Source organism: Lissotriton helveticus, chromosome 8 (assembly GCF_964261635.1).
Source record: "Lissotriton helveticus chromosome 8, aLisHel1.1, whole genome shotgun sequence".
Lineage (NCBI taxonomy): Eukaryota > Metazoa > Chordata > Amphibia > Caudata > Salamandridae > Lissotriton > Lissotriton helveticus.
This window is the reverse complement of record NC_136069.1, coordinates 277,004,173-277,031,234: the sequence shown is the minus strand read 5'-3', so window position 1 is coordinate 277,031,234 and position 27,062 is coordinate 277,004,173. Positions and strand designations below refer to the sequence as shown.

Below are 27,062 nucleotides of genomic sequence, written 5' to 3'. Positions count from 1 at the left end.
CATCTGCACACAGCTTTAATCATCAATACAAAGATTTATAACTTAGTCAATACCAGTTGCAAGGTGGAAGTATTATGAGACATGGCTGGGAGGCCTCATCATGTAATACTAACACAATACACAGAGATGGACCTCTGATTCACCCTTAGCAGCCTCAGTTTGGTCCTGGTAGTGTGGCATTGAGCAGTCAGGCGTATGCTGAGGAACATGTGTTAAGCATTTCACAGTACCATCATTGACAATAATTAAGTGACATGACTCGAAAGAAGCTTTGACACCCATTTCTAAAAATAGATTGTTTTGGTACCTATATTTATATAAAAATACAAACTTGATACGTTGCATTTTACCGGAGGTATCGATTTTCAAAGGATTAAAAAATAATTGCAATCAGTCATCCCCTGATATCCTTGCGGCACTACCCTCTGATTACCATATATTCCAGGCGAATCGTCCCCAGGGGAAATTGGGCGGAGGAATAGCTGCTATTACACGCTACAACTGTAACTGTACGGCACTTGCCCCGCTAGACATACCCCTAGTGGACAACCTGGTGATAAAATTTGAGTCTAAATCTGGCACTGCCCCTCTGGTACGTATCTTGCTTTATAGACCTCCTCAAAGGATGCCCTTCTTTCCCCATTCCCTGGGTGAACAGTTAGCTCACTTGGTAACCATCTATGGGAAGGTCATGCTGATTGGTGATTTTAATTACTGGGCCAATGACCCTCTCTGCGGCCCCCAATCGGCAGAGTTGACCGAGCTACTCTCTGGACTAAATCTTACTCAACAGGTACCCTCAGCCACTCACATTGAGGGTCATATTCTTGACCAGGTCTGGACTATGAACATCACCACATCTCCCGTTTCGGTCTCCCCTGGGCTGACCACCATTTAAATCACTTCACCATCCAAGACACTATCGTGAATAAAACCCCTAGCTTAGCGGAAGGTACTCGTAGGAATTGGAAGAAGATTGATATGCCTCTATTCCTGGACTGCCTCTCGAACTCGATTCCATTGGGTGATCCCTCAATCGACCTGGCTGATGCTCAGCGTACTCACTGGCTACTGGCTGCCAGTGACAAGTTTGCCCCCCTTAGGAAGACTCATGCCCCCCGTCACCATGATGCTCAGAAATGGTTTTCTGTTGAACTGAAACACCAAAAATTAGCCCTAAGACAGCTGGAAAGAAAGTGGCGATGCAAATCCAAACCTTAAGACAAACAGTCTTACTTAAACTTTTAAAAAACGTATAAAAAATCCATTCTTATGGCTGAAACGGCGCACATCTCAATGCAAAATTCTATCTGCTACTAACCACTCAAAAGAGATTTTTCATATTGTGAATGAGTTATCCAACCCTCATAGAACCTCATGTAAAGACCCCCCTCTCAAACCTTTTGCAATGCTATGAATCTCTTCTTTATCGACAAAATTAATAACATTAAGTCTCATATCTCAGTTAGTCAAAGGCTATCCTTTTGTCTCACCCCATTAGCTAACCATAGTACATTCTCGCATTTCCCTATAATATGTGAGCGCACTTTCATTAATCTCCTTTCTAAAGTTAAATCTGGCTCTCCCACCAACTGTTGCCCTCCCAGCATCCTGAAAGAAATGTTTACTACTATTCCCAGTCCTGTTTTAAATCTTTTAAACAAATCTCTTTCCCAAGGCTCTGTCCCTGTAACTTTCAAAGAGGCCATTGTTGCTCCTCTCTTGAAAAGGATGGGCTCCGACCCACTAACCCTGACTAATTACCGTCCAATCTCCCTTCTCCTTTACCTCGCCAAGGTATTGGAAGCTTATGCTACTGGCTGTCTCACCGATTTCCTGGAGGAATCCGAATTCCTTGATTCCCACCGGACGGGCTTTTGCCCACCCAGGCAGTTACCCTTACAGTACTGGCTACCCTCCGTAGTGAGGCTGACACATGCTCTTCACAAGCCCTTGTCTTACTCGACCATTCCGCCGCCTTCGACACGGTCGACCATTCTCTTTTGTTTGACCGTGTGAGGGACGCTGGAATCTTGGGCCCTGAATTAAGCTGGATTAACTCTTTCCTGGAAAATCAATCTTAGGCAGTTCGTACTGCCCAGTTTACTGCTCCCCTGAGTTAAAATCTCTTGGGGAGTCCCTCAGGGTTCCTCCCTCTCTCCCTTGTTGTTCAATCTCTACCTCCTCCCTCTTGTCCGAGCCCTAGAGGAGCGCGATGCCCGCATTTTTAATTACGCAGATGATTTTCAAATTATTTTTTCTATTAGCAACTCCTCTGAGTCGGTTCATGTTTTCCAGTCCACTATGTTATTCATCAGCCAATGGATGAATGAGAACCAACTTAAACTCAACCCGGATAAAACGGAGCTGGTTCTGACTGGTGGCACCAATAACAATCCTTGGGGTCCCCACTTTTGGCCTAGGGAGTTGGGCCAGCCGCCCTCTCCTTCCAGCTCGGCTAAAAGTCTTGGGGTGGTCATCAGTCAGGATCTTACTCTGAAGCCCCAGATTAGATCAGTGATATCCACCTGCTTCTTTCAACTCCGTAAATAAAAAAAGTTCTGTAGATTCCTTACCTACGACGCTCAGATCCAGGCGATTATCACCTTGGTCATGTCACATGTCGATTATGCCAACTCACTCTACTTTGGCATCCCTCTTTACCTTTTAAAATGTCTACAGATGGTACAGAACCAGGCTGCCTGCCTCATCGTCCACCCGCCCAGACATCATCACATCACTCCCCTCTTGAAGCAACTTCATTGGCTCCCGGTTGCTCAGCGGTGCGCCTTTAAGATTGGATGTCTCATCTTTAAATCTCTTAATGGAAAGAGCCTGAAATTCGTCAACAATATGATTAACAAATATGTTCCCACACGCAACCTTCGCTCCGCTCATAAAAATCTACTCCTCATTCCCCATTTCAGACTAAAGCGCACTGGTGGTTCCAGATTGTCTATCTTAGCCCTCAATTTCTGGAACTCCCTCCCCTCTGAAATCTGTGTTTGTCCCAACCTTCTTGGCTTATGAAAACTTCTTAAAACTTGTTTTTTTCAACAGGCTTTCTGAATTCCTCTCTCTGAGTCTGGGATCTCTACCAAACTAGCGCTGTGTATGTGCGCTCTATAAATTCTTATTGACATGACATGACAATGAAAGCTGTCAAGTGTTTGCCATTGAAGTCAATGGGGGAAAAAAATACACGCTTAGCAAAATAATAGTTGCAGGGCGAATTCAAATGAACCCTCTAGTGGTTAAGGTTTTGCGGGCCCTTAGACCAAGACTCGACAGTTGTTACTTCGTTACTTTGCCATGGGAGTCCGGGTGCACAGGTTACTTGGCTGTCCTTGGTGCAAAGGGAATCTACGGGAGCTGTAAAAAATGCAGCACTTAGCAAAACCACACCTGGAGATAAAGTTACACTCTACCCTCGGTGGACCCTGGTGCACCAGCTGGATTTTTTCTACCTTGCTCAGCGGCTCTGGGTGCAGAGGTGGCTGGCAGCTGGCAATCACCGGGGCAGGTCACTCGACGACTCCAACTTGAGGATTCAGGGATACATCAATAGGGTAGTTGCAGATGCCAGTCGCCGTGAGTTGCCCTCGGGCTGGAGATGTCACTCAAGGGGTTGATCACCCGACTGGCGATCACAAAGCCTTAGCTGCTGCAAATGTAGCCCACGGGTACTTTGGCATCTGGAGGTCGACAGGAGTGGACTAGCGGCTCGAACTTGGTGTGAGCTTAGCTACCACTCCGAGCTTGCAGGACACCACTTCTCTTCGGGCTCATCCTCGATAGACCCAGTGGGTCACAATTCTTGTGACCCAGCAAGTCGATTCTTCTGCAGGTTGCAGTTGACTGGTTCCACCAGTCAGGGGAGTCTGCTTCAGATTTCTGGTGTCCACTGGAGTCCCTCTTTCTGGGAGCAACAAGCTTTCACCACGGACATGTGTTGACACACGGTTCCAGTATATGGTGTCTTCAGGGTACCTAAGTGTCCTCTCTTTGCGCTGCGGTAGAGTTCATAGTCCTGGTTTTTGGTGACAGAGCCGTCTCTGTGCCTCTTCTTGGATTCCAAGTTAGAACTGAAGTTTGGTGCCAGGGGATCTCCTTAAATCTTTGTTTAGTGGCGTTAAGGGTGTGAGTAACAGTGGCCAATGGGCAACTGATCCATGGGGCTAGCCCAACCCCTGTGGTGACAACATCCTGTGGGTGTACATCACTGTGCTACCCAGAATACTCTATTTTATGGTCTTCCAAAATGGCAGAACCCTTCTTCGGCTGTACAGATCTCCTAGCCCACTAGAGTCATGGTTTGAGACTTATAAGGGCCTAGAATGACGATTTGGGTCCTATTAGAAAGGAAGTCAGCCAGCCATTGTAAAGCTATTCCATGGATACCAATCTCTTGCAGCCTAGCAAGAAGCCTAAGATGGGATACCATACCAAATGCTGCTGATGAATCCAGCAGCACCAGCATTGAAGGAACATTTGCAATGAGAGAGCATTAGATGCGGTTGGTGACTGCTAACAGAGCAGTCTCTGTACTATGTAGTGGTCTAAAACCCGACTGAGAAGGATCTAATACACTATATAACTCCAGATATCCTTTGAGTTGTTTATTAATGTGTTTCTCCAGCAACTTCCCCAATAGAGGGAGGAGCGAGATTTGCCGGTAGTTGGTAAGATCCGTTGATGTCAGATTGGCCTTTTTTTAATGGGTCTAATCTGGGCCGTCTTCCAGTCTAATGGGATTTTTCCCATGTTGATAGATAAATTAAATAGAGAGCAGATTGAAGGGGCCTGCTCATATGCGAGGTCTGCCATAGTTCTAGGCGAGCAGACATCTAAGGGGAAGACGGATTTCGCTGAGATCAAAAGGTTCTGAATTGTCTCTAGCGAAGCTTCTTCGAATCTACCTAGACTGGTAACACAGTCAGGGAGTGGTGTATAGACGACCTGCTTCTAGCCAGGCTGATCAGGAGAGCTAGGGAAGTTTTGATAGATCACCTTGATTTTATCTTCAAAGTGATTAGCTAAGGTTTCGCAGAGTGACTGCGACACATTTAATTCTGGAGTGCATGCATCCGGATTTATAAAGGATTTGAGTATTGTAAAAAGGGCTTTGGGGGAGTTTTTAGCCTGAGCGATTTGATCCCCAATGTATAGCTTGCAAGCGTTCTTGATATTGCGATGGTACATGGTTAAAGCAAGCTTATATGTATTTTTGTCAATAGGGTGATTAGTCTGGCGCCACCTTCTTTCTAGTCTTTTGCACAAGGCTTTCTCTGTCTTCAGTCCTATCGCAAACCAGTGTGCGTGGGGTATGTGTAGTCTATGTTCATAATGTTTAAGAGGGGCTATTGTATCAAAAACAGAGTTCAGCACACTATTGAAGTCCGAAAGCACTCGGTCCACGTCTGAATTGTCAGAGTGGATAGTGGACGTCAGCTCTATAGCCCATGAAACGGGTGTAATTTTCCGGCACTGTCTCAATAGAGTTTTGTGACGAGTATGCGATTTTTCCATCGCCTTATGGGTGGGAATCTGGAAACAAATAAGTGAGTAGTCAGTCCAAAGTAAAGGTTTTGGTGAATTGCAGGAAAATTGTGTGGTGGTGGTAAAAATTAGGCTGAGGGTATGACCCACGACATGAGTTGGACCAATGACTTGTTGTTGTAGGCCTAATTTTGCTAGATCAGAATGTAATTGGCTAGTCTCTAGATTAAAGGAGTCTTCACCATAGTAATTGAAATCGCCCAACAGGAGGAACTGTTACGTTGCAAGCACATGGGTTTCCGTATATTCCAGTAGGCGTTGACTAAAGTCCTTTTTAGGTCGGGGCGGAGGATAGACTAATGCTCCTTTCCGGCTGAATTTAGAGTCAAGCTTAAAAATACATATTTCTACCCAGTTGAATATTGAAAACATGATATTTTCTTTAAAAATAATAGCAATGCCTCCCCAATGTTGCCTTCCCTTTCTAGTCTAAGTATTTTATAGTTGCCAGGTAGGGCAAGTGTAATGGATGAAAGAGCAGAGGAACTTAGCCAGATTTCAGTGAGGAAGCCAATCTCGAAAGCTGAGGAAGAGAGTAAATCCTAAATTCACTGTATGTTTGGGCAGGGATCTGACATTGACCAAAAAATAGTTCCTTGCAGAACCCCATTACCTTGATTCTTGTCTCAATGGAAAATTGCATCCTTGGTCTTAAACCTTTTCAAACCTTGTAAGACACAAAGTTCAGTTTACAAGTTCTAAGATATCAGACTCTCCCAGTGGTCTTTATTCTGAGAAGCCACTCTGTGGTATAGAACATTGTATGTAATCACCATACACATTTTCCGCCTTTGCAGCACTAACATAACATTGTCAATATTCCTTCTCTTTGCCAAGCTTGGTGATTCTCACCCTGGAAACATTTGAAAATCAAGCTAAAAACAGTTTCACCAAAAGGTGATTAGACCGATTCAGTAGTGTTTTGGGCATTGCTGACTCTGTCATGTCCAGTAACTTGCTTTAACATTCGTACTTACATCAGATGTGTTCTTGGATATGCTAAACTCTTCATGGCCTGGGCAGGGACAAGCATAGTAGGCGATGTTTCAGGTCACCATCCTCACATTCTTCAGGATGGGGAGGAGTGAAATAAACCGAAGAAACATAGGAAGCATTCTAAATATATGTCCCACCCTCTGACTCCAACAGGATCTTCATTATCAGAACCAGAGCTGGTTGAAATAGAGCCAGTACTTCCTGGTTCAAGCTGCCCCTCTCCGGGGACCTCACTAGATCCAGTCCCGGACCCACATCAACCCCCACCGGCTCGTCATCTTCCTTCCTTAATCCTTCGGCGCCTGATCCATCGTACCCTGAGTTTTTGACGGCGACTCCAGCCTTTCCTGAATTTCCAGCTCAAGACTCCGACCTTGCAGTGCTCTAATACAATGCGCAACATATTTGCGAGGGCAGCCAGTGTGCCCTCGACTCCACAAGGCCTCCCAATGTTCCCATGGCTCTGATACCCTACGGTGACGCCCTGTTTGACTCCGCATCGGCCTCACATCCATTGAACCCAGCACTCAACTATATGACGCCTCTCCCGACCATGTCCAAGACACTTCCACTCCCATCAGTGACAACTCCATCTTCGACTCAGTCAGCTCTGAACTCGATGCCATCAGTGCTGATCCTTGAAGTTTACCACAGAGCAGGTCGCACATTGATCCAGCAACTCTGGAGGAGGAGGAATATAGGATACATGATCCATTTGGACCTGATTCAAATAAATTGAATCTTTCCTTATATGGGCATGATGATGTAAGGGTCACAGTCATGAAGTATAAGGCCTTTCTTCAGGTAGCAGGCTGGACACTTCTCATGTTCACCAACTCCAGTAGGGATGTCCTTTCTTACCATTGTGAAAAAAAGCTGCTGAGGTATTATGCCTTCAATTGCGTCCCCACTGATGTCTTGTTACCATCAGCACCAACATCCTGTGAGATCATTCCACCCATGCAATATAAACAACTACAGCATGTACCCCCTCCAAACGTACATATGTATACCAGTTACCTTGCACCAGGCACACAACATACCGCAGACAGTGTACAAACTTGCTGAGCAAAAGGATATAGTCCTAGTCCTAATAAACTGAATCTGCAGTCATTGATGTAAGTTCATGACCCAATCTCCATTCCACTCCCACCTCCACAAGTTCCACATTGTCTCTGCGACTGGTTGTCCCCTTATTGTCCTTCAGTGGATCCTTCCTAGGACAGCGGCATCTCCTCCATGATCATGGCCCTCTCTCTAGAAGCTTTTTATCGGGTAGGGCGACTTCAGAGTTTCTTAGTGATTAGTCTGTTTCTCTGTGTCTGCCATCCCTCATCCGAATCTCTTCGATCCATCATATTAGAGTCTCCATTTGATTACAGACATGCCCGTGCTTCAGCCGGGGTACCAAACATGTGATTTATCACAGTATATGACTCTTAATTTGGCTGGATACATCAAGGAGTAATGTAGGTTCATTTGTCTATGTCTCTTTTTAATGTCCAGGAAAGACTCCCTCTGACATTGTACTTCAGTGGTATCCGAAAAAATGTTCACCTTACAGTTTTTGATTATCTATGGGCCTTTGCTACGTGAAGTTTACAGAATATGATCTCTATTGCAATAGTTGGAGATATGTCACCAGCCATTTAGGAGATGCACCTGGAAGCGGCATGCTGCTCGGTACCCTATAAGCCCATTTGCATTCAAGAACAGTATCAACAAACTATTTCTTAACAAATAGCTTCTACCGTCTCCAGGAGTCCCACAATGCACACATTGTTTCTATGGGAGTGCCCCTCAGCATCATCAGCATTCAATTTTAGGAATCTGACCGCCTCTTGCAGTTCAGTGATCTAGGACTGCATATCTTTCACGAGGGGAGTATCGTTTCCAGCGTTGACTTGTTTATTTTTTGCCTGTCAGTGAGTCTTCTATGGTCCGCTCTGAGCAGACCTAGCTCCAACGCCCCCTTGTCAATCTTGGTCTAGAGCATGGTTTTGTCACCTGCAGTAATGATCTTTCTGGTAGATACTTGATCTACCTGCAGATTCCTCACCGATCTTCCTGCCTCCCTGTTGGACGGATGTGTTAAAGGGGAAAGTTAATGCGATCCCAGTTTCGATTTTGGTACTGCACTACTTTGGCGATGTCCCTCCGCCCGCCTCAAAGGCTTGGAAACAGTGAATGGATACTGAACTCTTTGCGCTGGGGCGGGTGGTGTATGGCTTCACTAAAGACACCTGCTCAACTTTTGGCATCCTAATACAACCAGGACCGCGAGGAGACCACAATAGGTGGAGACTCCGGACTCCCAGTCTTCACGAATGTGTGACTACAGACGGGCGCCCCTCCCGGATTCTGTAAACAGCTACAAGTAACACGTAGCTAGTGTTTTTTCCAGTGGGTTCGTAAGTACACAGACCCCACTCATTGCACAACATACCTTAGCGTGTGTGTTGAAACAACAAAACACGTGGCTTGTTTTTGCCACACCCTCACTTAACTCACCTGGTCCTGAAGAAAGCCTCTCAATTTTTTATGAGGCTGAAACATGTAGACCAACCATAGTGACCCCTAAGATCAATTTATCTTAAAGTTGTCCTCCTCTTTTTTAACTTTGTCCTGGGACGCTGGGAGTAAAACTTTATTCAGTAAGGATTCCTAGAGACAATTTTAATTTGCGCCACTTTTTTCATCACACAACCACACAAAACCAGCTCCGCTGTAATCAGGTGTTGTAGCACAACTGGGTGGCATTCGGCAACCCAGTTGGGACCCCAATGATGAAGCATGCCACCAACGAGGTTGGGGGGTGAGGGTTTTTTTAATAAACCCACTGTGTTTCTGGCAATCATAAAAACATAAATATCAGTGAGTCGCAGTTGATAGTGGGTCCGTCCACTGTGTTTGTTGTATCTTTATAAACTCATCATCTCCTACTGGGAGAGCTTTGATGTTTTCGGGATCAGTTTGGCGCAGAAAGGTTGTTACCGCAGGTAAGTAACTTTTTCTTATTAAAGTACTCCCTAAGTTGTAACTGGTGTTGGCAGTCTTAAGTGCTTTCAAATTTAATACCCCAAAAACGTATTTCTGTTGGACAAGTTTTAAAATTATTTTACATATTCTTTGGTGCTGCTCATTGTCCGCTAACCACTCTGAATATAAAAACCGAGGGCCCAAAGTAAAAATATGTATTGTAAAGCCTTTGATTCACAAAAACACTGTTTGCAACTGAAAAAACCATTCTACAATGTACCTAAGCCGTTCATGTCCAAAAAGTGTTTCTGACACACAAAAGGGCTTTTGCGACCCTTTCTGAATCGCAAATAGGAAGTGGTGCATGAGAGATATTACTCTCTTATTTGTGAGTCGCAAAGGGATATATCATTGGTTTGATTGCAGTTGCAGTAGCAAACCATTATAATAGACTTTCTATCTTTAAGTCACAGAATTTCTTCCAGAAACATTTTCATGATATTCCTCAACCTGCACGTTACAGTCTTATTCTCAATTATTTGCTGAAACTCCCAAAAAATGAAAACTGTGAGGTTCAGTGACAGAGCCTTTTCTGTAGCAGTAGTAAAATCTGGAACACTCGTCCGGTCCATTTTCACTCTGAATCCAGTCTCTCTCACTTGGGAAAATCTTCTAAATACTCCCTGTTTAATCAATACATTCATAGCCTCTACCTTGCTTTTGCACCAATATGCTGCATTGATTAGTGTGCTTTTTAAGTGACCCATCCTTGACCATATGTGATGTTCACTGCAGACCTTCATGCCAGTGTTTGCCGGCTTTGACATGGGTTTCAGAAAACCTGTTACCAACATTCAATCAATCAAATTTCTTTACTTTTTTTTTCAAATAAAAACAATAAAAGACAACAGCCATTACATGAAAATAAAATAGAAAACATCATTAAAAATTACAGATGTAGACTGATATATCCCAAAAAGACATTACAGTAGGAGACCACTGATATCTACTAAAAACAGTCAAGTCAAAGAAGACTAAAACAGTAAGAGTAATAAAAAGATCGTGCCTGAATAATAGATCCTATATTCATTAAACAATTAGAGAATTAAGATGTAAAAATTCATCATATGGGATCCTCCGAATTATTTAACAGCAGCTGCTAGAAAACAGACCACATAAACACAGGTATGCTGATTCAAAAGTAGTTGTAAATGTAACTTGATAGGTTTAAGCTGAGTACAGTGTTTCTCTTTTAAAAGTGGAATAATATTTTTTTCATGGAAATTCCTGTAAAAGGGACAAAACATTATAAAGTGCAGAGTTACCTGCTTCGAGACCAAATCACAATCAACTTGTTCAGGGGAACATTCCTTGTGCTAACCCCTACGGGACAGCCAGTAGATGATGAATCATGTTAAGTCTAAACCTTATTAGCAGAAAGTGATGATGCAGAGAAGGCCCTAAATTGGAATAGCGTTCAAGAGTTTGTGTGGTTTTGAACATAAGATGGAATCAACAGAAAATTGGTCAATTCCAGATTTTCTCTATTAGATCTTGAGCGATCCATGAATGTTTTTTTTTGTCCAAAACAGGTCATTCTTCACAAGCTTTTCTGGATCATCAAAAATCACAGGGTGCCCCAATTCCATTCCATTCCAATTTTCTTAACAAACAAAAACCATGGAATTATATTGCATCCGTCCAAGGAGAGACAGTCCTTTATTAGCAAGTGAATTAGTTTGGCTTCTGGTTTAAGCCAAACCGAGATCCATTCCAAGAAAGGTTGCCTTTCAAAATATGAGCCAGAAAACCAACCCCCAACTCTTTGAGGGATAAAAGAGGCAGACCTATTAGGGAGGGATAACTACCACCTCAAAAACTTGTTCTCCACAATTTGGAAGGAAGAAACAGCGTACACCCAAATGTTGCTTCCATAAGAGGCTATAGACACACGTTTTGCCTCATAAATCTTCAAACTCGCTTTTGTGGACTTGTTGCCAAGTCTGGTAGCAATTTCCGAAATAGAAAAAAATGATCTCATGAAACTCATTGCTCTGGATGATAAAAGTGGATTCCATGTACTAGAGAAATCAAATAACCCTAAATATGGGAACAAGTCAACTTTGCTAATTATGTTCTCTCTAACCTTAAAAACATAAGATTTGGTATGCCTAGGACTAATAACTATTACATGGGATGTTTTAAAAATTAGTACTTAGGTCCAGAAAATCCAGGAAAGCCGCAAATGGGTCTGATAAACGGCGCCTAATGTCGTTCCTGCTAATAAAACTGTATCATCTGCATAGAGTAATGCAGGAATCGCTCGCTTTACTAACGTGGGATACATTATGATGGTCCTCTACCAAAATGCTTTCTGGCGGATTGATTTGCAGGGTAAAAAGAAAAGGAGCAAGAATGCACCCCTGACGAATACTTCTCTTTAACTTAAACAAGGCTGAGCATTTCCATCCATGCCCGTACCTCACCAATGCTGATAGATGCAAAAAGTGTTCAATTTGCACCCTAACACCAAGGGAAATCATGATGCTCCATAATTTCTCTCTTTTAACCCTGTCAAAAGCCGAGATAACTTCCATAAAGACTACATGGCTGTGGTGTATTTATTATTAATTAGGTGGATATTTAAACACTGATTAATTGTCTGTAGGCCTGATCTGAAACCTTACTGAATGTCAGAGTGTACTGTTTTCAGAGGCCCATGTCGTCATCCTAATAAGAATCATGCACCCAATTATCTTAACCGCCTAATCTCCCTGGTAGATGGGTCTGTAGCAACAGCGATCATCCTTAGCTCCCTTTTTAAAAACCGGTACTCTCACAGATTGAGACCAGGACTTGGAATGGTCATAATTCATTGTGGCATTAATGGCCATTTCGAGTAAAGCAACCGAGAGAGAAGCTTCATATCGAAACTTATCAACATGAGTGCCGTCTGGGCATGGCGCTTTATTTTTGGAGGACAAGTTAATAGCCTCCAAAACCTCCTATTAATTTGCCTGCAGATGAGAGTCCACTGTAGCTTATGAAAGGACAGCACTAGATGATAAACAAGAGAGAATATCACGTATCCCCTCAAAATGACTAACCCATTTATCTGCACACGGAATTTCTTGAGTGGGCAAAAAAAAGGACAGTTTCTAATTTCCCAAAAGAGGTTTGAATTTATTAAACCTCCAGCATGCTGAAGCTGCTCCCAGGGCTCTTGCCGCAAACCGCTTTTCCTAACTTTTGATTGCTTATTTATAAGCATCTCTACAGGCTGTCACCTCAGTCCGTAACCTTGGGTGTTGTTTCAAGGCACTAATCAAACCCCGGTGAACTTTAGAGCAACAGTAAATAAACTCTGACAACGATTTACTCGAGTGGGTTTCAGAGATATACTCACCAAGTTCATCACATTCTCACAGATGAAGTAATATGAATTCAAAATTGCCTTGGGTATAGAATGATCATCATAACAGATATTACAATCCTTAACACAATGGTTCACTTAATTCCCATTAATGGCGCTTGCAAGAAATGTAACCCATCGTAACCTCAATCCCTGGTCTTCTCGCTTGACACCCAGTGGGTAACCAGGCTTGAAATGACACTCCCGGCAAGGACAACAATCAGTGGACTGTGATCACTATAAGGGTTCCAAATGACTTTCTGCTCTTTAACCGAGGAAAGAAGGGGTGCCGAAACCAATATAAAATATATAACTGAGGGACCAACCTCGCCCCATAAAAGTTGGAATCTTAGTGGCTGATGGATAATCCTCCACTACAGCGCTTGCAAAGGAAAAATTTAACTCAGCTCAAATACTAATAATAGTATCCTCCAGGTTGCAACACTTAAAGTGTGTCCAAGACAATACATCACTGAACTTAGAGTTACTGGGTGCAAAGGAACGTGTAGAATAAAGTTATAAATTGAAATCTCCCATAAAAACAATTGGTATATGTTAGAAATGGGGTAGAGTGGTGTGGAGCATATAGGCTAAACTCCAGGGTATTGTGTAAAGCATCTGCGCAGCACACCCACATGCGACACACCGGACACACTACAAAAGAGACTCCACACCAGGTGATGTGAAAATAACTTTTTGTATTAAGACAACACGTTGTAGAATGTAATCTCAGGTACAGATAAACTGTGCCAACCGGCACCGGGGAGCAGTTCACAGGGGGACTATTTACAAGGCAGGGCCATTCGGGCCGCTGCCAGAACCATCACCATCACAACTAGAATAATGTAAGCATCAGTAATAACAGTGTGACGGCCAGTACCTACTGGCACAATCATGCACTGAGCAACATTGCATTTGCATAAATCCCTTTAGCATGGGGCATAAACACATTAGGTCATGAATCTCAGCACATTCACATAACCACATGAGATCAGGCGTGAATCTAGAATATCTGAGCACCTCATTAGGCATAAAACATATCATGTGTCCTCATTAGACCTAAACATATTCATGTGGGATCTCAATAGGCATAAAAGGACCTCAGGCACAACAATAGGCATAAACCTAATCAGCAGCCTGGGGCATGGCACACTATGCGGAACACCAACCTGGTAAGCGTTAGGGGAAAAGAAACCATTAGCATTATAAACACATGCATAAGGCATAACACATGTGGCATGTCAATAGGGCAATGGGCATGAAGAATAAACCATCTTATTCATAATCTCCGCATCACATTGACCGGCAAACACATTATGCATGACAGTGGGCATAAAAACCTCACTAGCATAAGTACAGTGTCATTAGGCATTAATCATGAGGCCTCATAACCTGACAATAAGCTCAGGGCCTAAAACGGAAACAGGCATGAGTCATGACCATGGAGCCTTATCATCAGGCAGAACACCAACAGTGTAAGCCTTGGGGGAAAAACAACATCAGGCCTCAACCTTAGGTTTTGAAACACATTACGCATAGCATTATCCTGCAGCCACCTTATGCAGTATAACAGTTGAGGCATAAATGCAATATCATTAGGGTAAAGACACTTTAGGCAAACATTATGGCATTAGGCATCATCAAATACAATAGGCACCAATCCTGGGCTATAAACATCTTAGGTATGAATCTTTGCAGGTACATTAGGCATCATTAGGGCATTTCTCATTAGCATAAGAGCATGAACATCTTGGCAGGATTACACTGCGTACAGAAATGCAATAGGCCTCAAGTCAGAAGGGCGAAACTCATACATTCACACACGTTGCAAAGATTGTCACCCCTCCCTGGAAGTAGCTGTCTCTCAGGTGGGCAGTATAGATAAAGGGCTCTCCTCATGCAGGAGTAAAGTTGCAGCGCTAAGTCCAGGAATGCAGGACTTAGAGTCCTGGGGGCTGGAAAACAGTTGTAGCACTCCACAAGGCGCTAGACCGCAAGCAGAGCACAGTCAATGTGAATATAGCACTCTGGCAGCACAGCGCTGCAGGACCCACGCACCTTCTTCTCCTGGACAGGGGCTGGAGGCGGCGCTCACGAGACGCTAGATGGCTCACAGTCCTAGGGTCCCCCAGAATAAAGTAGCGCTCTGGCAGCACAGCAGGTGTCAGCTCCTCACCTCCTTGAAGTACAGGCCACCAAATAAAGCGCTTTGACAGCACAGCGCTGCAGGCATCACTCCTCCTCTGGCAACCAAGAAAATAGTGCCTTCAAGGTGCTAGAGAGCTGGTGAGGATCCTGAGTCCCACACAAGACAGTAGTGCCCACGAGCCGCTAGGTCCCAGGAATGCCGTCAGGGTCCCACAGAATCAAGCTGCAGCAACAATGCGGGGAATTGCATATATAGTGCTTTAGAAGCACAGCGCTTTATTGACAATAACCAGCTCTCCCTGGTAGCACGTGCAGCAGGTCCCATCAAATAAAGCTGCAGCCCTCACAAGGCGCTAGGGGGCTGGCGAGGATCCAGAGTCCCACACAAGGAAGTAGTGCCCACACTCCTCACCTCCTTTGAATACAGGCAGTCAAAGTACAGCGCTCATGAGGCGCTAGGGCAGCAGAGCAGGCAGGCAAGGCTGGGCAAGATCAGCAGACACTCATCAGTACAGGTCAGCAGCTCCTAGAAGCAGTCATCTCCCATAAAATGGTCTTCCTCCTGACATAGCAGTCTTCACTCCAGCAAAGGCTCTCACTGGCCCTGTGGACAGCAGAGGGGTACAGATGGGCTCAGGGGCCAGCACACAGGCCCTTGCTGCGGTACCTCCTGGCAGAGCGTCTCCTCTCAATCAAGTCCACGTTTAGTCTGAGCACATGGCATCTCTACTGCTCTACATATACACCCCTCCTCCCACCTACCAGGAAGGGCTGGAAGCTTCTAGAAGATCCCTGGCAGTTCAAGCCTCAACTGTCACTTTGAGGGAAGTGTTGAGCACGTTGTCACTTCAAACACTAGACCGCCAACCCACCTCAGGCAGGCGGCACAAGCAGACAGAAACGGCGTCCATTTTAAAAGTGACATTTTACAAAGGTGCATTTCTACAGTGGTGGAAATAAAGGTGCGTACACCATTGCACAACATTTATTATTTTCAGTTCATACACACCATGTCAGTAAAAAGGCTAGGGGGAAAAGCGAAACTTTTTAGGACAAAAAGGGCCAAGTCCAACAGCATATAATTATCACACCTTTCTCTGGGGTGCCCCAAATACAATCTTAAGAACTGAACATGCTCAGAATTCCATTGTGTGTCATTAGAATGATAAAAATTCATCACCATCAGGCTGATAGAATTTGAAAAGGTAAGTAATACAGCTGACAAGTTGGGAGACTTAGTACACATTTTCTCAATTTTACAATTAAGACTAAGTGCAATTAAAATGAGTAACCCCCTTATTGCTCTCCCTAAAGCCCATAGAATAACCGGAATAAAAGTTGAACTATAGCCATTAAGGTACAAAGAGTTTGAAACAGCCCAGGCTTCCTAAAGTCAAATAATCGTATACCCCTTAAGAAAGAGCACCAACCCAGATCACTCACTCAATGCCTGTTATGTTCCAGCTTAGTATGTCTAGAAAATGTAGAGGTAATTTATCAAGGGGGGCATTTAACTCTTCTGGACGAACCAGGGCACAGTCATTAACAATATCAGAATGGGTGAATGAACAATTGGTGTCAGACAGTCAGCCAACATTCCCCAAGTTACAGAGGGGTTCAAACTGATTGCATATTGATATAAAATAAATGGCTTGTGTCTTGGAACCACTAACTGGAGCCCAAATGTGTGGAGTGTGGCCGTTGGGTAAAACAACAGGCTTATAAAAGTAACCCCAAGGGGAATATTTAAATTGAGTACAGTCATCTCGAGGAGGGGAAGACGAAGGGTGGAATTCTACCCACAAATTAAGGATGGTTAATGTTCACCACTATGCAGTCTCCCTCTAAGGTTTTAAGCCCTCTCCATGGTACCCTTCTAAGCATATTTATATGTGAATACAAGTTAAATCGCCTGTTTGTTCTACAATCAAGCCAATGTACAACTTTGCTATTCAATTGAAAGTAGTTTTCTGTGTATCCAGTTCTAAGCTGAGGAACATTAGCCAGAATCAAAACCAACAGGGTGACATCAGGTGGTGGTAGGTCCAGTGCACTAGTAAGTGGTTTACTACTGGATGGAGACTTAGACTCCCACATTGGACCAGGAATTGTAAATGATACAGAGTCCCCTATTGGTGTTGGTACTTTATCATAATTAGAAGCTGGTGCTTCAGTGGGATTAACAAGTGTTTTATCCAAAGGCTTGGACGTCTTCCTCGCTCCAAGCATTTCTGAGGGAGAGGGCTCAGAAACCGTAAGAGTGTCCACTTAAGACCTTAATGCAAAGGGAAGAAGAGGTAATGATTCCAGTCGGTTAAACCTCTAGTAGAGACAGCCTGCTTATTGATAGTATTAATGGTGTCTTGTTCCTCCAAAATACCACCTTCGATCTTGACCAACCTCTTGGAGCAAATAACAAGAGAGTTAAACATTTAGGTTTCAATTTTAATGAAAATTTAATCCAGCCTAGAATTCAAAAGATTGGACACCAAGCTAGAAATGTATTCCAACTCCCACCCTAAACACTTGGTATTTCAAAGTTTATATGCTGGGGCATTTCTCTTTTTACTCTTTACAGATAAGGAGGGGATCAATTATTGCCTGTGATTGTGAGTGAGGTACATCAGCAGTAGCAGTCAATACGTTCCTCTCTCCCACCAGACAGAAGGCAGTGTCACAAGTAATGGTCTTGGTTGGCAAAACCGAATTTGATGTCCCCTCTTTACCACCCTCAAGTTCTTTGTCCTGGTCATTTAACTCCAGTTCTACCTCCACAGTTGATATTTCATCATTGATTTCTCCCACTGCAGGAATAAGGTTAAAAATTGAGGAGTTTTTACAAGGACTCTTTGATCCATTACCGGTGCCAGAGTTTGGAGGGGGAATTTTACACTTAACCACCGCTAAATTGAACGGTTAACCAAGCAAAGAGGAGTGGCTCAGCCTCCTATGGGCTCTGATAGGCACACAGGAGCCCTCTCTTGGCCCCGTCTTTGCTGGGGCATGCACCCAGATAAGTGCCACGCCACAGGGAATCCACGGCCAATTCCAATTCTCACTCTTCACCCTACGGGGTTCCCCAGGGCTCTGTGCTCAGCCTCTTACTTTTTAATTTGTACGTCAGGCCTCTAGCCTATATTGCAGAACAAGCTGGTCTAACCCTATTCACTTACGCTGATGACTCCCAGATCACCTTCTCCCTTTCAAGCACTGATCCTGGCTCCACCTCCCTCCTTCAGTCAGGCTTAGGGAAAATCGCCACCTGGATGAACGACAACCTCCTTAAATTGAATGTAGGAAAGACCGAAGTCTTAATTCTTGGCCAAAGAAAAGACCTATGGAGCCCTTCACACTGGCCTGCAGTGATGGGCGCCCTCCTGCTGCCCTCAGATCACGTGCGCAATTTGATAATGCCTTAACCATGCACCAGCAGGTAATCAAGGTCTCCATCGTCTGCTTTACCATCTTACGTGGGCTTAGGAAAATCATCTGGATGCTGCCAAATGACACCCAAAAATCTGTAGTCCACGCCCTTATAACATCCCGGCTGGACTACGGTAATGTCCTTTATCTGGGCGCTAACAAGGCAGTGACAAGACGACTGTAGCTGGTACAAAACTCCGCGGCAAGATTACTGTGAAAAACTCCCAAAACTGCCCACAACTCCGGACATCTACGCGATCTACATTAGCTCAGTGTAGAGAGTCATAGCAAATTCAAAACCCTGAGCTACATGTTTAAAATCAAAATGGGCACTGCTCCACAATACCTAAAATCCATGGTACGCCCCTACACTCCTTCCCGCCACCTCCGGTCTTCATCCCACTGAAACTTCACTGTACCTAGAATCAAACTCGCCAGGATGGGGGGCAGATCTTTTTCATACCAAGGTCCCACACTGTGGAACTCTCTCCCCCTTGAGATCCGCAAAGAAACCAGCTACATACGCTTTTGCAGAGCCCTTAAGACCTGGCTATTCAACCAATAAACCTGTTCATTTGAATTAATTACATTGTACCAGCACTTTGCCAGTCTAGTGCCGCGAAACCCTTTTTGGGTAGCTGCCGCGCTCTACAAACTTAATAAATAAATAAATAAGTAAATAAATACAATCCAAAGCGCTTGTTGTGCTGGTGCGGCCCCATCTCCTCCTGCACAGGCTTGTCGGCAAGTGTGCCAGGCAGAATTCGCCCAGTCAAAGGGTCCTACGTCATGTGGAATCCGATCTGCTTTTTAGCGTCTGTTGGGCTGGTGTGGCCCCTCCTCCTGCACAGGCTTGTCGGCAAGTGTGTCCAGCAGCATTCACATATGCAAAGCATCCTGCTACACGTGGAATCCAAGGTGCTTCTAAGCGCCTGTTGTGCTGATGCAACCCCTCCTCCTTCACGGGCTTGTGGGCAAGTGTGTCCAGGCAGCCCTCACCCGGGCAGAGCATTTTCAATCTCTTTCAGTTTGAAAACATTTCTATATACTCATCTGTTTAATCAGTACGTTCATAGCCTTTACCTTACTTGTGCCTTTGCACCAAGAAGCTTCGTGAATGTCGAGTATGAAAGGTGTACCACATTTACAACAAATAATATAATTAGTAAATCAATCAGTGTTTTCAAAAAGTCTTTCAAGAGATGATATACGAGAGTGTATCTTCTTTTTTATTATTTTTTCTTTGACTTCATATGTATACAGCAAAAGACACCAGCCATCGCGTTTCAGCCATGTGAAAATAGACTTCTTCAGGGCACGATAGAAGAAAAAAACACCATAATATGGTCCATCTTTTGTTGTACCATCATTCCATCTCTTGCAGGCTTTGGCATGGGGTTGCAGAAAACCTCTTATCAAATTAATATTCATATTATTATTCATGAGGTAGGAGTGTTAATGATGTGTGAATCCATATGTTGTAATCGAACTGATTAGTACATCCCTTGTATCGTAAAATTAAGGGCAGGCTGCAATCTAATCGGTGTGAAAAAGCGCCAAAAGTATTGCGACCTGGCCTTTAGTACATCAGGCTATGAATCCACTCAGTTCAATACTCTTATCCCGTTTATGAAGAGCACTCAAAAAAGGAACGGAAAGCTGAAATGACTTATTAAATTATTCTTTAATTACATCTTGCAATTCGCTTTCTAACATGAATGCTCATTAACTTATGTTTCTAAACTCTATAATTCGATGCGTTATGCGACTATTTACCGTCCCTTCTCCATGAGATGGATCTTTTGGTACCACAAAGCCTTGGTATAAATAACACGATTAACCATTTTGCATAATCAATAAGGAAAATATTTTGTTATATCTCAACCTCTCATATCTGTCTATGAAAAAGTACCTCACTCTTCTGAGTTCTAAGCAAGTCCTAAGCAGCCACGACTGTTTGCATATTACTGGTTACACCACATCACATTTAAAAACGTGTTACAAATAATATTTCCTTTGTATACTTGTAAGCGAAGTTGTGAAATATTGTGTTCTCACTTATTGACCTGTTGGTGGGACTCGCTCACTGTAGAGGGCTGTCTGTCTCCTTCCAAACCTTTTGAAGGGGAGGCTGGTACCCGGCACAGAAACAGCTGGAGCACTGCTCTAAGCAAGCAGCTCTGTCTTACTTTAATGTGCTGTTCACAGGGTAGACTTGTTTGCGTTTGCGACTGCCCTGGGGCAGTGCATTGTTCGTAACTGGGCGCACAGTGCTTATTGGAGCGCAGTGTACCTGTTGTGCAGAAAACGGGGACAGTGCCCCAACGGGGACATAACACAAGCCCCAAGAAGCAAACTCGTGCAACATTTTGCAGCTTTTCTAGCTCGAGGGTAACATAAATGCTGCTGTCTGTGTTATTGGGTTCGTGGATATGTTTTATAAGTAGATATTGAATACGTCTCTGTGCTGACATTAGCAATAACTAGTTGCAAACGTGCAAAAATTGTATTCCAATACATTAGGAACTTGCAAAATAAAATATCCAGAAACAACATAAATGTAATTTCAAATGTGAAATAATAGGCTGTTTCATGTGTGCTCAAAATAATTGTATCAATATTTACTTTCTTGACACTAATGTTCTACTTGTTTTTACAGAAAGCTATTATGGAATCTGATGAAGAGTGGTCCATGAACAAAAAACTGATTGATCTTTCATCACGAAATGTCCGAAAGTCTGTAAGTCACAGAAACCTTAAGAGAACCGAGCAAAGGTCATTTAAAGTTAGGCTTTAAAAAAGCAATGATAAATTAACTAACTCTAATCGCCTACGCTGTGTTAAACACACATTGATTTTAGCAGAAGTTCCCCAGGAATCAGGCTTTGTCTGGTCGAGCTATGACTTTGGATTTATAGCCTTATCTGCACCAAGCTTGACCGAAAAATGCATTTGGCCGCTCTAAATTTTTATTAAGGGTTCCAACTCTTTGATTGAAACTCCTATAGGAACTTCATGTGTGTCTCCAGTACCAATGGATGGAAGTTGGCCAGCTTTAAAGGCAGGTCACTTGAGGTTTGAATTCAAGCCTATTTCAGACTGATGAATTTTCATGCCGTATTTTTTTCTGAAACAAATAAAATGTTGCTGTTATAATGCTTGAACTGCTAGTGTTTGTGACAACTAAGAGCCTACTTTATATATTGGTTTAGGGGGTTAACTCCGTCAGGGCAACGGAGTATGTTATGGGGGAGTCGCCATCCACAAAATTAGAAATGACTACCAAGGTAATTTCTAAAGCATTGTCAGTAACTGCTGTCATGGTGGTTCCTGTCGGCGCTTTTTGACGTTTGTCGCACTGCTCCGTCAACATAACTGAGAAGTCCGTCAAACCTATTCTTTTTTTTCTTCAAAAAGAAAATCCTAAAGCGGGATTTTCTTTTAAAAAGTGTAAAAAACACAAAGGCCTCCCTCACCATGGAAGTAATCTCCCATCTACCGCCAGGTTCTGCATGACGGCGATTGACAGTAAATAAACCTCTATATGTCTGCCCATCTCAATTAGGTGTGTGGACAAATAGCCAAATTTGCCATGGCCCCTTTCTCTGTCGCACCATCAGAGACGTTTTACCACAGCAGGGGCAGAGGAGTCTCTGCCTTGGCCAGACTATGTTCTGCTCCCATTTAAGTCAGCGGGCGGACCATCATCTTGGAAGTAAGGATACTCTGTCACCATTGTGATGGAGTATCCTTACCGCCAAGATTTAAATCGGGCCCTAAGTTTTTAGTTTTGAAAACTGGCACTCCTACTGGTTGATGACGGGTTTGCAAAATCTGATGCATCTTTAATAGTCCCATATGTTTCAGAACGAGAACATTAACTGGATGCCCGTGGTCCAATGTGGAAAAATCATGGGTGATTCATAAAAAAAAATCTAAAAGCAGGGAGAAAATATTCAGAGAACAAAAATAAATATTTCTATGCATATCGTACTGTGAAAGGGAGGGTAATAAACTTGGAACATAAAAGTCCCAGAGTCTGTTATGAAAAATGCGTGAGCAGTGGATCAGCACATCTGCATTATGCGCTGTAATTAATACCAGAGCTTCATTCTTTATTCCTCAGTCCTACACAAATTGTGTTCATCCTGCTGCCTGTTTTTCATCTTCCTACCACGGTGTCCTGGACAAACTATCCACTCAAAATGAATGTCCTGTTCCCCTTCAGTATCATTCTCGTCCTTATTGTTAATGGCTCCGATCTTCACTTTTTCACCCTCTGCATCCTGAAATGTCTACCTCTACAAAGTTCAACCAAATCCCCTCTAGCACAGCCATGATCACTCTGAGTTGTCTCATAAATCAATTGGGGGGGGGGGGAGGATCACTTGTCCTGCTAACCCGGATTTTACAGGTAAGTGGGATGTCCCTTGGTAAAAAAAACCCTCATGCACGTGAGTAGATGTTTTTTGGTAGCGGTATATCTTGGTTCTCCGCTGTATTACTCTCGTGTCTGCATAATCACAGGGTTAGTTGGTATGCAGCCTCCACCTGGAGGTAGTAACCCAAGGTTAAAAGCAGTAGTGTCCAGTGATAAGTGGTGGTGGTGAGATTAAAATAACTCGGACAGCCAGATTACGGTATTTATTGTTCTGGATTCGAGTTACCAATGAAAATTTAATGGATATGCGTTAAGAGAATAGTTAGGATTCTTACGCTATCAATTTTCGTGAGATTAAAAGGTCAACATGTTTCAGCCCTGGTCGCCTATATAGGTCAGTGGGCTTTCTTCAGAACCGTGTGGTATGTGAGTAGTAAAGCGACGTATTAGTCCTTTAACACCTAGGAAGTCAATCTTGTGCCTGTAAATACAAATGGTGTGAGTAACCTCGGGGGGGGGGGCAGTTGGACGACAGTGTGCAATATATATTTAAGTGCAACATATAAAAATGGCAATACTCTATCGATCACTACTACTTACAGTAAAAACCACATACTCAAAAGTCTGGCTTAGACCTTGCTCATTGTTCGTTATCTAAGTTTTTTTGGCAAATTTCAATTATGGAAGTGCCACATGTAAGAAGTGCAACATATAGAAATGGCAATACTCTATCGATCACTTCAAAATGCAGTCATTACCACACAAACACGTGCCTGGCGTTTAACCATGTTAATTGCTCGTTAACTGCGTTCTGATGGTAAATTTCCTTCTCATTATTGATGATAACATATAGATCATAATGGTATATGTACTAATGTATAGATGCTAAACGGTCTCTAGCTGGTTGCCCACTATTTTGTTGTAAATGTAATATCTTTCGATGGCTACTCAAAAATTACATTAATAGAATGATGCGTCATTATAAGTGCTCTTGTTAGTGCTGGCTTTGTGATTAATTTTCGGTATTCTTAACTCGTATTCATAGCATATAGTTGTGTTGGCCAATTGTATTGAAGCGATAGTCATAGCTCACTGTATCTAGTATTTGAGTTGTCTCTCGGATATAATCTAAGAGCTCTGTTGCTGAGCAATGGTTACCCTCAGTACGATTTTAATTGCCAATGTTATGCGGTAATGGTGGCCTTACCAGTAAATGTTTAATGTGGAAACGGTTTTATGCTCAATTATCAACAAATCGATGTAGGTTGATATTACATATCTAGTAGGGGGACTGGCTATACACTGTGCGTGGCGCTTTTAAACTCATTATTCTCTTTCTTGTCACTATGTAAATTCACACATTCCATCATTTTGTCATGCTATTATCAATCTCACCACGTACCTCCGCACTGTAGTTATGTGCTTCCTCAGGTACCAGGGAGTCTCTAGGAGGGGGGCCCTTTACTAGAAGCAAGGATAATGTATTAAAAAAGGAATGTAGTACTTATCCATATAGAGGCCACTAGACGGTCCGTCCTCGCATATACCTGTGGCTCTTCACCTCCTGCGCCGCTTGTGCTGATTCTGCCGTCCTGGACCCGGTAGGGTTTGCGAGCTGCAGAAGTTAGTTATAATACTTCTCCGCATATGGGAAGTGTAGAAAGACTACGGCTCGGAATGGTGAAATGTATAACAATGTGCCGTTCTATGTCCACTAATAAAGTTTTATTAACTTTACGAACGTCAATGTTAATCTTAATCACTTACCAATATGCGCCTGATATTTGTTCTTGACCTGTTTTCTGAGGGTCAGGGGCGACTTTTGTATCCCATGACAATAAAGATTGGTCACGTGGTAATTTAGACAGTGACCTTTGCTAAGCTGGTATATTTACGGTAATGTCCATATACTTTGGCTGCGTGATGATTATCAATTTTCGTTCGTACCAGTTCACTGCATACACAAGTGGTAGCAATTTCCCATCTGGCCACTTTATTTATGTAGCAAAGATAAGAGGGATAGTATGTGTTACCGGAAATTCGATGTTCGTCTCGGTTCCACAGATTATTAGATGGTGTCTTCTGTATGTTATTTGATACTTCTTATGTAGTTGTGAGTACTGTTCAAAGTCATTAAGCATATCGCCCACAGTCTGTGAGAAAAGGGCGGTTGGGATTTTTGATCCTTTATTATTATCTGTTCATACTGGCCCAAGGAATGTTATCATTGAGACCTCGTACATCAGTGCCCAGTCTGTGTACCCACCTTTGTTCTTTTTCAAAAAGAATGCGGTCAGCATTGTGGTCCTTAGTTTTCAAAGTTTCCAGGATTAACCATTGTAGGTCATCCACTGTGTGGCCTTTTTCTAGGTAGTGCGTCGCCATTTTGCTCGTTCCTTTTTTGCATTTGACGTTACTTCGATGCTCAACAATTCTCTGTTTTGCTTTTCTGCACGTCATGCCTATGTAGATCAAGTTGCATGGACATGTAATCATGTATATTACATGGCTTGTGTTGCAATTAGTATGGTTCCGCAAAGTCCATCTCAAATTCGGTAAGAGCTGTAATTCTTTTGTGGGTCTGGTTAGTGGACAGACTGAACAGGATCCGCACGGGAAGTGCCCCATGATAGGTGGAAGATTCCACAAGGTAAGTTGATTCTGTGGTGCGATAGGTTTGGGTCTCGTGTGGACCAGTAGGTCTTTCACATTCCTTGTTCGTTTATTGGCGAAACATGGTTTCGGCAAAGAAAGGTTTGCAGAGGTAAGAATCCTCCAGTGTTAATTTATGATTTTCTTGACTTTGTTTGAGGCAGGGCTGTATGTTGTTACACATGTAAGCTGGTCTTCTTGAGGGGCTCTATTGGATATTTCCAGTAAGCCTTCTCGGTTTTGATTCCTAGCTCTCTTCTTGCATGTGTTGATCACTCTTTTAGGATAATCTCATGCTTCTAGCTTTTTACAAAGGTCGTTGGCTTGAGACTTGTATTCTTCGGTTTTGCTACAGTTCCTCCGTAATCGGAGGAACTGGCTGTAAGGGAGGTTTTCCCGCAGTGGCCGTGGGTGATAGCTGTTAAAGGACAGCAGGCTATATTTCGCAGTGGGTTTAAAAAAGGTCCTAGTGTGAAGATGGCCATTTTCGACGTAGATGGTTATGTCCAAAAAGTCTAGACTCTTTTTGTCGACAGTGTAAGTAAATTTTAACCACTCGTCTTGTGCGTTTAGCCATGTGTGGAGGTCAATTAAACTTTCCATGTCGCCTTGCCAGATGAGCAGAATGTCGTCTATATAACGCTTCCAGAAATGGATCTGGTGTTGGTAACGGTTTTCCTGGTTGTTGACGATCAATTTCTCAAAATTACTCACATAAAGTCCTGCCATACTGGGGGCAAATGTGCTGCCCATAGAAGTTCCATGGCACTGTCTGTACATGGTGGTGTTATACTCAAAAAAGTTTTCCGTCAATGCAAGCCTACAGCACTCCAAGACAAAATGTCGTGGAGTTTTTTTAGTGCCTTCCATATTGAAGAGTAGGCTCTCTAAGGTATTTAGGGTCTTTTCTTGTGGAAGACAAGTATAAAGACTTTCTACGTCCATCCCTACCAGGATCATTGTGCTCTCTGAGTAGGTTACTTGTGTCAGCTGGTTAAGAAGGTCCCTCGTATCTTTTAGGTAAGTTGGGGTCTGTTGTATTAAAGGTTTGAGGTATTCGTCAGCAAATTGAGAGTGAAGTTCCAGGACAGACCCAATGCCGGAGACAATGGGTCTGCCTGGAGGAGGAAGGCGTGCTTTGTGCGTTTTTGGGAGGGAGTAAAAGTAGGGTGTCCTTGGTGTTTTTGCCTCTAGGAACTCCCCTTCTTTTTTGGAAATCCAGTTGTTGGTTGCAGCCTCCTCAACCATAAGGGATATTGTTCGTTGTAACCTGGGTGTAGGATCGACTGTGATGATTTCATAGAACTTGCGGTCTGAAAGGAGGTCCAGGCATTGCTTGTCGTAGCCCTCTTTGTTGTTCCGACTTGGTTATGTTCTGGAAGGATTTTGATATTTGATCAGTCACTTCATCCAGTTCCTTCATCACGATTTGTTCAAAAGTCCCGATTTCTATCGGTACCTGAGAGTTCAGTGGGCAGAATTTTGATTTTTGTCGTAAGGAGGTGTCCCCAT

At 43.3% G+C, this 27,062-nt stretch overlaps 1 protein-coding gene across 1 annotated transcript in view; it reads left to right on the top strand.

Moving 5' to 3' along the window:
• CWF19L2 (CWF19 like cell cycle control factor 2) overlaps positions 1 to 27,062 on the top strand; it is a 1,282,529-nt gene that overhangs the window by 1,201,653 nt on the left and 53,814 nt on the right. Inside the window, exon 16 of the mRNA XM_078657031.1 lies at positions 21,177 to 21,257. Coding sequence (XP_078513157.1) covers positions 21,177 to 21,257 — 81 coding nt within the window. The remainder of the gene's footprint in view (positions 1 to 21,176; positions 21,258 to 27,062) is intronic.